This window comes from Arachis ipaensis, chromosome B5 (assembly GCF_059453495.1).
Source record: "Arachis ipaensis isolate K30076 ecotype BB chromosome B5, ASM5945349v1, whole genome shotgun sequence".
NCBI lineage: Eukaryota > Viridiplantae > Streptophyta > Magnoliopsida > Fabales > Fabaceae > Arachis > Arachis ipaensis.
Genome location: NC_142440.1, coordinates 109,046,876 through 109,060,397, shown reverse-complemented (window position 1 = coordinate 109,060,397; position 13,522 = coordinate 109,046,876). Strand labels below are relative to the sequence as shown.

At 32.3% G+C, this 13,522-nt stretch overlaps 1 protein-coding gene across 1 annotated transcript; it reads left to right on the top strand.

Annotated features, from left to right (window-relative positions):
• The first annotated feature begins 8,554 nt into the window (after positions 1-8,554).
• LOC107640802 (protein BOLA2-like) lies at positions 8,555-9,566 on the top strand. The gene is made up of 4 exons (XM_016344300.3): positions 8,555-8,690; positions 8,979-9,019; positions 9,238-9,260; positions 9,346-9,566. Exons 1-4 carry the CDS (start codon positions 8,555-8,557, stop codon positions 9,542-9,544), a joined length of 399 nt encoding a protein of 132 aa, XP_016199786.1. The 3' UTR covers positions 9,545-9,566.
• The last annotated feature ends 3,956 nt before the right edge of the window (positions 9,567-13,522 follow it).

Here is a 13,522-nt window from a genome sequence, read left to right as displayed (position 1 = left end):
ATCAGATTTTTGCTCAGGTCCCTCAATTTCAGCCAGAGAATACCTGAAATTATAGAAAAATACACAAACTCATAGTAAAGTCCAGAAATATAATTTTTGCATAAAAACTAATAAAAATATAATAAAAAGTAACTGAAACATGCTAAAAACTACCTAAAAACAATGCCAAAAATCGTATAAAATATTCACTCATCAGGCAACCCTTTAATAGAGTTACTTTTTTTTCGTAGAAAAGGCAACATTTTTTGAAAGTTGCCATAAAAAGAGTTCCCTTTGATACACAAAAACGTTGCCTTAGACTAAAGGTAACGACCATATAGCCAACCCCCTAAAAAGCGTTGCGTTTTGTCGGAATGCGTTGCCTTTGATCAAAGGCAACACTTTTTTTCTTATTATAGGCAACATTTTTAAAGGGTTGCCTCAGCCTGAATTTGAATTTTTTTTGAAAAAGCAAAATGCAGCTTGCGTTTTTTGTATGTCATGTTTTTTTTTTGAAGGACACAAAATACAGGTTGCGTTTTTAAAGTGTCAAAAAATTTTTTTGAAAGCACAAAATGCAGGTTGTGTTTTGTAAAGGAAAAAATATTTTAAGTAAGAGTCTTGCCTATAAATAAGAAGCGAGATTCATTCAAAGTTTCTCACTCCACTTCTACTCCTCCTAATCCTCTTTCTTGCATATATGTCGTAGTTGTGAACTTTTTGGCAATTAGTTGTGTTAAAAAAGTCGAGTTATGTGAGGTTGAAGTGACTTTTGTTTGTGAATGTCCATTTTTATTTGCTATTTCATACACCATGAGTTTTGTAGAGTTGCAAAATGGTCTTTGTGATAACATACAAAGTCACATTTTGAAAAGGGTGAGCAACATTTTATATAGAAATCCTGTACAAGTATTTAGTACGCTGGTACAGATTCAAATGATGCCTATAAATGACAACATAAGTATGCAGCAGATGTTCTATATTTATCAAGAATCCTGATTTTATGCATCGATGATAGAGCTGTACGTTGAGTTTGAACAGCAGCCGGGCTGGACGCGGTTGGCGAGGAGGTCAATGTTGATGAGCTCAGGGATATAGATTGGGAAGAAGATAACAACAACAGTGAAGAAGAGTTCAAAGCCAACTATAAAGCTGATGACGAAGACTTGGCAGGTAATCCAGCGGTACAAAATGAGGCGCAAACAATTGTAAGTCAGCACCCGTTTGGCGTTCTGTCTTTTATGCAGACTCTGGATCTCGAAGCCATACATGCCCCGAAATTCCTTGAATATGCGAATATGGGTATGTTATGATTATTAATTCAAGTTACCACTAGTGTGTAATTTATTTGCCTTCTCTGACTGATGGTGGTGCGCATGTTGTAGGTGAAGGCAACGTTGCGATAGAAGATGGCGAGCTTAGTGTCGGAATGGAATTTGGTTCTAGAGAGTCAGTGATATCTGCAATCAAAAGCTACACTATCTTTAGAGGAGTTGATTACACTATGTATGAGTCTGACCCGTAAATATTCTATGCAAAATGCAAGAATTATGGTGCAGGGTGCAATTGGCTTATCCGAGCAAGGTTGATTCGAAAGAAAGCTTGTTGGGAGATTAGGAGATACAATGGCAAACACACGTGCACAATGGGAACGAGTTCACAAGATCATGCCAAGTTGGACTCAGACACAATTACAAATGCTATTAGGCCGTTGGTCGAAGCAGACCCGTCGATGAAGGTGAACTCTATTATTGCAGAAGTTCAATCCAGATTCAACTACATTGTAAGTTACCGCAAGGCTTGGTTGGTAAAGTAGAAATCTGTCGCAAAAATTTTTGGTGATTGGAAAGTTTCTTACCAGACTCTGACAGTATGGTTGAAAGCAATGACTACGAAGATGCCAAGGTCTCGTGTTCAAATCAAAACGCTCCCCGTTTACCGTGAGAGTGAGGTGGTTCAAGGTGTAAGAGTTCTCCATCGGGTTTTTTTGGAGCTTCTATCCATGTATTGTAGCATCCAGACATTACAAGCCATTAGTGCAGGTTGATGGCACACACCTGTACAAAAAATATAAAGGTGCACTTTTAGTTGCAGTTGCACAAGATGGGAATCAAAACATTGTGCTTATTATGTTTGCAATAGTCGAGGGTGAGATGACAGACGCGTGGGAGTTTTTTCTAACCAATTTGTGGAGATATGTTGTTACCATTGATAGTGTCGGCATCATTTCTAACCACCATAACTCTATCGACGCAGTAATAGCTCACAGTAACGGTGCATGGACACCACCAAGAGCATGACACATATTCTGCATCAGGCACATCAAGTCTAATTTCTTAAGGAGGTTCAAGGCTCTGTATTTGCATAAACTCGTGGTTAACACAGGTAACTGCATTCCATGTTCTGGGAATTTTGATAATAATTTTGTGGCATCTGCTTATGATTACATGATTTGGTCAATAGGCTATTCTAGAATGGAACATGAGTACAACAAAAACTACCAAATGTTTAAAGAGCGGGGTGAGGCATATACTCAATGGTGCGATGAAATTGGTGTTCAGAGATGGGTGTTGGAATTCGACGGAGGTCATCGTTGGGGATATGTGACGTCAAACTTGGTAGAGTGCATTAATTCTGTCTTGAAGGGTGCACGTCACCTTCAAACTTGGTAGAGTGCATTAAACGAATTGTTCACTCGGAAGAGCACTGAGGCTCATAAGCGTGTCCGCAACGGATTCATGTACTCATAATTTGCCACCAAAAGAGTTGAAGAAAGTTTGACAGTTGCAATGAGATGTTTGAGGTTCGCGAAATGCAGGATGGTTCCATTTACACTGTTAACCTTGCACAATGACAATGTGATTGTGGACATTTTCAGGTTGAGCGACTCCCATATTGCCACGTCCTTGCATGTGGCGCTAACCAACATCTTGATTGGCAAGTATATGTGCATGACGTGTACAAAATGTCTGAAATTTGTAAGGTCTACAGAGACGAGTTTGTCCCAATGGATGGCCCATCTATTAACAACAATTAACACAATAATACTAATACTAATACTAGTAATTTCTTAATAATAACAGTTAATAATATATTCAAATAATAATAATAATAATAATAATAACAATAATAATCATAATAACGATTATTACTACTACTACTGCTATTATTACTATTACTATTCCTATTACTACTGTTATTACTATTACTGCTACTATTACTACTATTACTGTTATTACTATTGCTGCTATTGTTAATAATAATAATAATAATAATAATAATAATAATAATAATAATCTCATCCGTATCATTTTTTTTGAAAAATGTTTTGTTAATAAAATATTAATAAATAATTATAACAGTTATTAACATATTTTATTAATATGAACAAGATAATGAAATTCTTAAACAGTATTATTGTCATGAAAACTAATAATAAATTATTTAAGGATAATAGTAAATTATTAAAAACAAATAATAAATTATTATTATTATTATTATTATCATAAACAGTCTTATAAAAAAATATAAATTTTTTAATTTATAATTTTAATATATATTCTTAAGACACAAGATAAATAAATATTTTATAAAAATATGTACACAAGACAAAATTAACTAGCTATGATCACAGTTACCTGATCGAAAATTTTTGTCAAATAATTAAAATAAATTAACATTTTCAGAAACAAAAGAACATAACATTATATCCTAAAATCCTCTTTTAAGTCACTTCTAAGTAAACCAAAACTCACCACTGAGTAGGGCAAAAACGGTAAACTAAAGAGAAGAATATCTTTCTAATATATATATCAGATAAGTCCTATAAACTCAATATATATATATATATATATATAAAAGAAATGATTAAATAGATGCATATACATTTTTAAAGTAAATTTATTTTAATATTAAAAAAATTAATATTATATAATTAATAAATATTATTATTTTTTGTTAATATTTAATTAATAATAATTTATATTCATATTTAAATATCTTATATATAAGAAATATATAATTTATATTTATATTTATCAAAATTTTACACACACAAAAAAATTTATTTATTAAAAATAATTTAATATTTATATTAGCCAAATAACAACTAAAGATATGAAAAATTATTGACTTCTAAACATTTTTTTACCAAAAAAAAGTCTTAACAGTACCCTAGCTAATTATTATAACAAAATCCTTTAACTTGCCGAATCTGTCCTCAATTAACAGTGTGTCCATGTTTCAAGAATCTTTTGTGTACTTTTATAATTAAATATATTATTTTAATTTCAAATGGCGCACGCAAGGTTGTTTTAGTGGGTGATTAAGTTGCTAATGGAAGCAAGAAAAGCTTCGAAGTTGACATGCTTACGCCACTTACAATATTCTGTGTTAGGTTCAAAGAAAACCATGCTGCATAATAGATAAGCACAGCAAAAATAAAACATGGCAGATACATTTACAAAAAATAATGGCGTGGCTTATACAACCTTTTTATAGTTTGGTGTCACTAATCCATTGGTTTAGTTAATAATAATTATTCTTCTTGGTGTGGTTCGTTGTATACATTGGAGAATCTCCTCAATCATACGTGTAAACAATAAACGCTATTTTAATTACACAATATTTTAATTAAAAATAAATATTACTTTTGGTTTTTGATCATTTGTCTAAAAAATAAAATAATCTTTTATAATTCAAAATTTTTTAACTGATTTCCAATCATTTAAGTAATTAATTTAAGCAGGTAAATAGTGAATTACTGATATATTAAAAACTGTTCAAACTAATTTCTTAAATGGTTAGAAATTAAATAATTAAGAATTTTTAAATTATACAAGATTATTTATATATCTTTGGAATAGATAGTCAAGAACCGAAAAACATTAATGTTTTAATTAACACGTTATCAATTTCAATATATGATGGAACCTGCAGGCACTGAAGCTAGAAGTAATTCAATAAATTATCCTAAAATACCTTGTAGTATTTCGATTGGGTTAATAACCTCTGATCTGTAGTAAACAAAGAATGTTACTTTAAACATGTGGATGTCCATTTTTTGTGAATATTTTAGAACGAGAAAAGAGGCATTCATAACTTTAATTTGTAGCATGTCTAACGAGTACTAATAGGATTGATATAGAGTTTTTGGCTGTACAACAATTATTATAATATTGAAGGCCGAATTTTGTTATACTTGGGGCTTGTTTGGTGTTATTTTCTTAGTTAAGAAAGATAAATAGCATACAGAATGTATTATTCAGCCTTTTAACATGTTTATTAGGTAATTTTTTCATTAAAAGTATAATAACTCAAGAAAGTAAGCAAAAATAAAATAAGATCTTTTAGTATTATTTCCAAACAAAAACAACTTTTACTTCTTTAAAATGTTTTTAATAAAAACTTTTTTAGAGAAATTTGTTATTTGTTATTTGTATTCTCTTTCCGTTATCGATCTTCCAAGGAAGTTTTCCTAAATGCAATTTCGTTGTGTCTATATGTATTCTAAAGTAAAATCCTTTTGTGACAAGTTGACAACAATCAAATATAGACAATTTTTTCACTATCCTTAATCAAGTTGAAAGAATAAGATAAACACTTTTGTGTCATCATACCGAACAAAATTCTAGAGGTAGAAAAATAACTGATTTGTCCATATTAAAGTGATATTTTGTATTAAATTTGATTTGGTAAATACATCACAAATCAAAATAACGAGAGATCACACTCGTTTAACAACTCATTAATTAGAGAATAAAAATGTACATCTATATTTATTTTTAGATTGTTTGATCCAAAAATAATACATATTAAAAAGAGAGAAGATTTTTCATACACATTTCGAAAAAAAATAACGACGACTATACCGAATAACAATCACATGCCAAAAATAAATATGAGAGGCTAAAGTGGATATTAGGGACAAATTTATCGGATAAACACCTAAGAACCTAATACTTCTAGACTAGGTTGCGAAATACAGAAATTTTTTTCGTCAAAAGGAAGATACGCTTTCGCATGAGAATAATGGGTCATTACATTATCAACCTAAGCTAGTAGTAGTTGTCATTTGTCAAAATGACACCTTATGTGAAGGACTAAACTCATTGATGTATATAATCTCTAGAGTTGGGTATTAATTGAGGACAAGTAATGCATTTTTTTAAAGGGAACATTCTTGATATGCTTGCTAGGGTCAAATATAGGTTAATTTCAAAATCTGCACTTGGTCAATCCCTCATCATCGTTTTAATAAATCATGAAGCCATTTATATTGCCATTCATAATAGATTTGGGAATATCACTAGAATTTAGTGCAATTCCCTAACTGAAGTTGCCACTTGTTTAAACGGTTATTATGAGTGATTATTTTTAACATAATAACAAACGCTCTTGTAGTGATATATACTTGGGAGTAAATACTATTGTTCCATAAAGGTTTACATAAAGGTTTACACATCGATTCTAACATTTGATAAAAAAATTTTGTTGTTAAGATTGAGTTTTTCTTCCTTTACATAGGAAGATTATTAAAAGATATCTATCGCCACCTGTTGATATCTAATAACATTATCCTCCCAAGTCAGAACACTCCAAATCTTTTTATTATAAGAATATCTCGTATTCCAGTGTTACAACCCATTTCTAAACTCCTAATACAAAACAGAGGATAAACAAAAACAAAGAATTGAAATTGAATAAAAAGACACTACTAGAAAACTAGTTATTACAGACGGATATTTTCGACAGATTTTATTCCATGGAAATACAGACAGAATTTTAGAGGAATTTTTTGTCGGAAAACAAAAAAATGAATTAGCATAAATTACAGACGGAAAAGAGAATCCGTCTATAATTCTGTCAGAAAAATTAATTTTTTTTCGTGGAAAATTATTACAGACGGATTTTCCGTCTATAATTAAATAGACAAAATACTACATTTTATTAAATTATTACAGACGAAAAATCTGCCTGTAATTTAAAATTTTGGGTAAAGTACTAAATTGGTCCCGTAGGTTTGGGCGTAATTCTGTTTTGGTCCTTAAGGTTTAAAGTGTTCTATTTGAATCCAAAAAAGTTTCATTTAGCATCAATTTAGTCCCACAGTGATGTCAAAATTAAATAATTAACAAAATATCCTACATAACAACAGTACAAGAACAAAATCGATAATCTGGAGAAAATGGTATAAAATCAACCATTGATACATCAATACATTTATTTATTATTTTTTATAATATAAATAAAATATTTTCTATAAAACTAAAGAAAATGATAAATAAATGTATTGATGCATCAATGGTTAATTTTGTGCTTCTGGAGCTTGTACTTGTTCTCCAGATTATCGATTTTGTTCTTGAACTGTTGTTATGTAGGACATTTTGTTAATTATTTAATTTTGACCTCACTGTGGGACTAAATTGATGCTAAATAAAACTTTTTTGGATTCAAATAGAACACTTTAAACCTTAAGGACCAAAACAGAATTACGCTCAAATCTAGGGGACCAATTTAGTACTTTACCCTAAATTTTTCTATCGGAAATATTGAGTTAACCCTAATCTTATCCCTCTCCTCTCGATCCATTTACACTCCACCCATATCAAATGAGCTTGTTCCTCTCTCCGTCACCGAGTTGCTTCTTCTCTCCGTCGCACCAGCTTCTTCCGCCGCTGTCGCCACCGCTGGCGTCACAGATCTCTCTCCGTCGTCCCTTGCGTCGCACGGGCTCCCTCCGCCGCCGCATCCAACCCTAACCCCAGAGCTTCGTCGCGCCTCCAACCTTAATCCCAGAACTTCGTCGCGCTTCCAACCCCTGCTTCGCCACTCCCTCCATCGACGCTCCCTCCGTCTCAAAGCCTCCGTCAAACGTCGCTCCTTCCTCCATGGCTGAAACCCCCCGGTAACGCTCTGTTTTTCCTCCTGCATCGCCGGTCTCTGTCTCCTCCTGCGTGTGGCTGTGCTGAAGCTCCATGGGAAAGATATACAATGGATTCCATGGGTGAAGCTTAACCACAGCTACGGAAGTACCGCGAGACTCGATTGAAGCAGTACAAGAACTACGAGAACCTCTCGTTCTCGTGAGGATCTCGACAAGGTGAACACCTCAGCTGCTTCACGCTTTCACTTCTGATTCAGATGAAATTATGAATACTAATTCTAATTCGTTTCTAAACTCCCTGTTTATTTATTTATTTGGCAAGAGTGTTTGAAAGTGTAGAAGGAGAAGGCCTTCTGTATTGGCACCACTTGGGGTAATGATCACCACATGTTTGATACAATGACTGTGATGTCTTTTACCTTCATTTTTATCCCTTTGTTCTACGATACATTACATTACAAGAATGTGTTTTGTTTTTCTTCACTGACTCAATTTTGTTGTTTGGGTTCAGGAGCCAGGACCTATTGAATCCAACATGAGTAGCTTTTTCAAAAATTAGTTGCTGCTGCTTCAATCTAAGCAGCCTTTAGAGCAAGATCATTCTGTCAAAGACAACTAGCTAAGAATAGCAGTGATATTTCTGAAGATGCACTTGACCAAGTTGCTGATTCTTTGAACAAGGTTCAGAAGATGGGTCATTTTGAGGATTATCTGCATTCTGCAGCTTTAACGATTCAAAAGAGATACCACGGGTGGAAGGGAAGAAAAGATTTTTTGAGAATATGCAACCGCATTGTAAAAGTTCAGTTACTTGTGCACACAGAATGTATTTTACTAGCAGCAAGGTCATGCTTGTCTTGTAGGTGATTTTTTTTTTTTGAGTTTTATAATTCTTTCCTTTCCTTTCTCCATAGTATATGCTTCTTTATATATAACCCTCAAATTGTTGTGATGGATGTAGCTTTTCTTTAAATGTAACATAATGTTATTTCATTTAGTATTTGGCATTTTCTTGATTTTCCTTGCAGAGTCAATTCTTACTGCCTCTGTCCTTGGTGTCCTTGCAGAGTCAATGCTAGAGTTTCTTTGAACTTGAAGTGCAAAAAACTATAAGTTGAATCTTGTTTGAAATCCAAACTCAACCCTACTCACCTGGTATGTCACTACATGTTTTCGTTCAATTTCTTCTCCCAAGGGTTTCTTTCTTGCATCATTCATTCTATGCTGCATTTTTTCTAAGTAGAACTCTGGTTCTTTCATTTGCTTTTTTTCAACCACTAACAGCCACTCCTTTGATTCTGGATATATTTCTTGGGAAACTATTAATTTTGGCATTCTTTTATTTTCTTACACTTTTTGTATTTCTATTTCAGGAAGTAGTTGATACATCTGGAGGGTAAAAAAAACTTACCTTACTTTGAATTTTTTGCTATTAAACCGTTTTGTTGATGAAAAGCTAATAAAATTCATGTCGGTATCAGATGCGGTGCAAGTTTCGTAGTTGAGATTGTATCAGAAGAATTTGAAGGCAAGAGGCTACTGGAGAGGCATCGAATGGTGAATGCTGCATTGGAGGAGGAAATGAAAGAGATTCACGCTCTCTCTTTCAAGAAAGCTGTCATCCCAGAGCAGTGGAAACAGCTGCAGCAAGACTCCAACCAAGCAAATCCTGCTGCCTAGGATCATGTCTTTTCAGTTACAATAATAGGGTATAAATAAGAATATTAGTGTTCTCAACATGAACAAGGTTAGTATATTAGTTATGAGTAATGAGCAGCTTAGAATAGATTAGATTAGTAGTAAGTGGTGATGCAATGAATGTAGATTAATTATATTAAGAGTGGGTCTGGTTTATATTGATTCTAAAGCACATTGTGTTTGGTACATTCAAGCTTCTTTGTTGTGCCCCCTTTGAATTCATTGTCTCCTCATCGCACAAGTTTCAATCACATCCAATTCGAATCAATTCAACAATGACCCTCGTGGCTTCACCTTCCTCCAAACAAAATTGAAAAACCCTAACCTGGAGGCCTTCCACTACAAACCTACCGATCCCTAATTCCGTCACATTTTCAGAGGTAAAATAAAATCCCTTTCGCCCATTTCAACCCTTCTCCTCCCCCAACAGTCTCTATACCCTCTCTCCAATTCAATTGTACAATTTTATTTTCCTCTTTATTCTCTCCCTTTCGATGTTCTATTTTTATTCTGCTGAGAATTGAAATTGCTGGCTGAATTAGCTTAATTTTAGGTCTTCTAATCACGTTTTAGTTTTATTGTTGTTCCTTATATTTCGATTATTTTATTGCCGCAGATTGAAAATGAGTAGGCGTGGGAGCAGAATAGTCTACATTGGGAACCTCCCTGGTAATATTCGTGAATGAGAAGTAGAAGATTTGTTTTCAAAGGTACTTTGCTATTTTCATTTGTGAAAGAGTTTGATTTTTCATTTGCTTAATACTTACCAATAGAAACTACTTTACACCTTGTGCTGCCTTTGCTGATTTTTCGTGTTCTTGTTCATTTTAATTTTGGCAGGTTGCTTCTCTTAAAGAAGGTGTATCCCTAGAAACCAAACTTCTGAGTAGGTAAGCTAGCTTGTTTGTTATTTACGTAGGAAGGAAGCTGCTTTGCGACAAAGAGAGGTATGCCAGAAGAATGGATATTAATCATATCATATGTGGCAGAAATATGAACTGAGGAAATCACAGCCCCCTTCGTGGAATACTCAATTATATTGAGAGACAGAATTTTATGGAATACTCAATTTTTTTATTTATTTATTGTCATAGGGTGCTCTCAAGGCTGGCAAACAAACACAGGATGGGAGAGATGAGGAAATCACAGCCCTTCGTGTGGAAATTTAGGTAATTTTTGAAGAAAGCATGCATTTCTTTCCATAGTTAGATTACTATATATATATATATGGTGTACCCTGATATTTGATGTGAAGTTATAGCTATCTTTTCTTTGTCAGAATCTAAAAGATGATACAGCAGCAGCAGCTTTTGAACAACAGCAAGAAGCTTCAATCTTTCCCCTGTTTCTGGATTTTGATCTCTGCCTCCAAAGGAGAAGAAAAGGTGAGTTTCTCTTCCATTTTTTCATTTTGCTTCTGATTCATGTTGATTTTCTCTGGAACCATGTTGACATTCTGGTAGGATATTCTTATTTAATGGATTTAGTTGAATGCATGTGACTGTAAGCTAATTAGCAAGTAGGTTTGGTTTTGGCTGGGTAGGAAGATCATTGATTCTTATTTTAGTTGAATGCATATTAGTCTAGGATAATTATTGGTCATTATATGTCTTTGCATGTGATGTTTTACAGCTTGATTATTGATTCACTTTTGTTGGATTATCTGGTTTATGTTGATGATGATAGTAGTTGCATGTGATGTTTTACAGCATGATTATTGGTCAAAGTGCCTTTTCAGTTTATCAGCAGCATTTGGCTAACCGACCTGTGAATGTGAGTCTTAAAGATCCTAGTTTCTGCCTTTATCTTGCATTTTATTACCCAAAATGTTATTTGAGATCTCTATTTTTTATTGCAGGTTCTTCATGAACTTCTTGAGTTCAAAAGTGATCGTGCTCCAATACCTGTAGGGAAGGTTGAACCTGTTTCAGCTATTGTGCATCGGTTCTGCACTAGTGGGATGTCTCTTGGAGCTATTTCAAGAGAAACTCATGAAGCAATTGCAATTGCAATGAACAGATTAGGTGGAATATATGTAAAATTGTGTAAAATTTAGTATGGTTGAACAATATACTGAGGATTATAGTTGATAATACACTTTGTTTATGTTTTGAATTATATTGACTTGCTTGTTCATAATAATTTTCTTTTAATTTTATAATACGATGAATTTCTTTATTTTTTATAATATTATAAATATTCAAATACAAATTAGATAAAAATTTGTATTAAATTTATATTTATTTTGTATGAAAACAAGTTTATTTTGTAATTGAAAAAATAAAAAAATTCTATTTTAGCTTACTGACGGATTTACAGACAGATTTTCTGTCTGTAATCAGAGTGTGAGATGATTTTTCAAGGTTCAAATTACAGACAGAAAATCTGTCGAAAAATCCGTCTGTAATTTACAGACAAAAAATTCGTCGAAAAATCCGTCTGTAATTACAGGCGGAAAATCCGTTGGAAAATCGGTCTGAAATTACTGAGGGAAAATCCGTCGGAAAGTTCGTCGGCTTCAGGAAATGGATGGAGAATTTACAAAGGGAAAATCCATCGGTAACTGGTAAAAATCCGTCGATAATTTTCCGACAAAAAAATCCGTCGGTAAATAATTTCCGACAAGCCTTTTACAGAGGGATAAAATCCGTCGATAATTTTGTCGGTAACCAAAAATCCGTCTGTAATATAGACCAAATCTGTCTGTAAATCTGTCTGTATTAAGTCATTTTCTAGTTGTGAGATATGTTGAAATTAAAAGAGAATAAATTAAAATTGAATATAAAGAAAATCACTCTATCTTTTATATGATTTTTTGATGTAATAAAAAAGGAACTCACTCAATCTAAATATCTAATTTGGACACACTATACTCCGAGATAAATTGAAATTGAATAGAAAAAAATTATTCTACCGTTTATCTAGTTTCTGATATAACAAAAAGGAATTTACTCAAAATTTTACTTGTACACACCATGGTTTTATCATAATTTTAAAAAGTAAATTTTCACCTTCTAATATGTTTATTATGGCTATACTAGTTTATGAGTTATTTATACACCTCATATTAGGTTAAAGATATAAAAACTCTAAGCCAATTTATATAAAGCACAATACGCTTATTGAATAAATAAAATAAAAATACATAAAATTAAACTAAACATTCTAACACTAAAAAATATAAATTAATACTATAAAATAATACTTGAATTCTTCATGTCATGAGCATATGAAACACATATCATTTTCCTTCTATTCAGAAACGATTCTTCCTCCAATCATATCGTATGAAAAATATAATGTGCAAAAAAGACAAATACAAAAATAAAAGACAATTTCTTCTTTTTTTATTTCTTCTTTTTGTTTTCTTTCTCTCATTTATTTTGGGTAAGAATGAAATCAACAAGATATATTAATAGAAAATAAAGACAATAACAAAAGAAACACAAGACAATGAAGACAACAAGGACTAGCAAGAAGATATAAAAAGAAATAAGGGCAGTGACACTTGGAACATTGTAATTTTTGTATTAGGACAATAGAAGAACAAAATGGACAAATAAAGATTAATTTAATACCTAAATCTGATACCAAATAATTCAAAATGGACGATAAACAAGAAAAATTGAAACGGAATAAATTAAAATTGGATAAAAAAATCACAATACATTTTATCTAATTTTTTGATGCAACAAGAGAACGAACTCACTCAATCTATAACTTATAGACACCAGAAGTTGGGATAAATTGAAAGTGAATGGAAGAAAATCACTCTATATCTTATCCAATTCTTGATGCAATATAAGAATGACTCACTCAACTTTTTTTGTAAATACTATGATTTGACCATGAAACCAAAAAGTTATTTTTCAATCCTCTAATATGTGTCTTATGGTTATAATAGTTTATAAAGCATATATTAGGTTAAATATAGAAAATTCTAAACCTATTAACATAAAA

What these genes read in the sequence shown, in the direction of transcription:
- LOC107640802 (XM_016344300.3), top strand. Translation starts at nt 8,555, where the DNA reads ATGGGTCATTTTGAGGATTATCTGCATTCTGCAGCTTTAACGATTCAA. An exon ending in GTTACTTGTGCACACAGAAT is followed by an intron (nt 8,691 to 8,978) that starts GTATTTTACTAG and finishes AAAAACTATAAG; the next exon opens with TTGAATCTTGTTTGAAATCC. An exon ending in AACTCAACCCTACTCACCTG is followed by an intron (nt 9,020 to 9,237) that starts GTATGTCACTAC and finishes TTTCTATTTCAG; the next exon opens with GAAGTAGTTGATACATCTGG.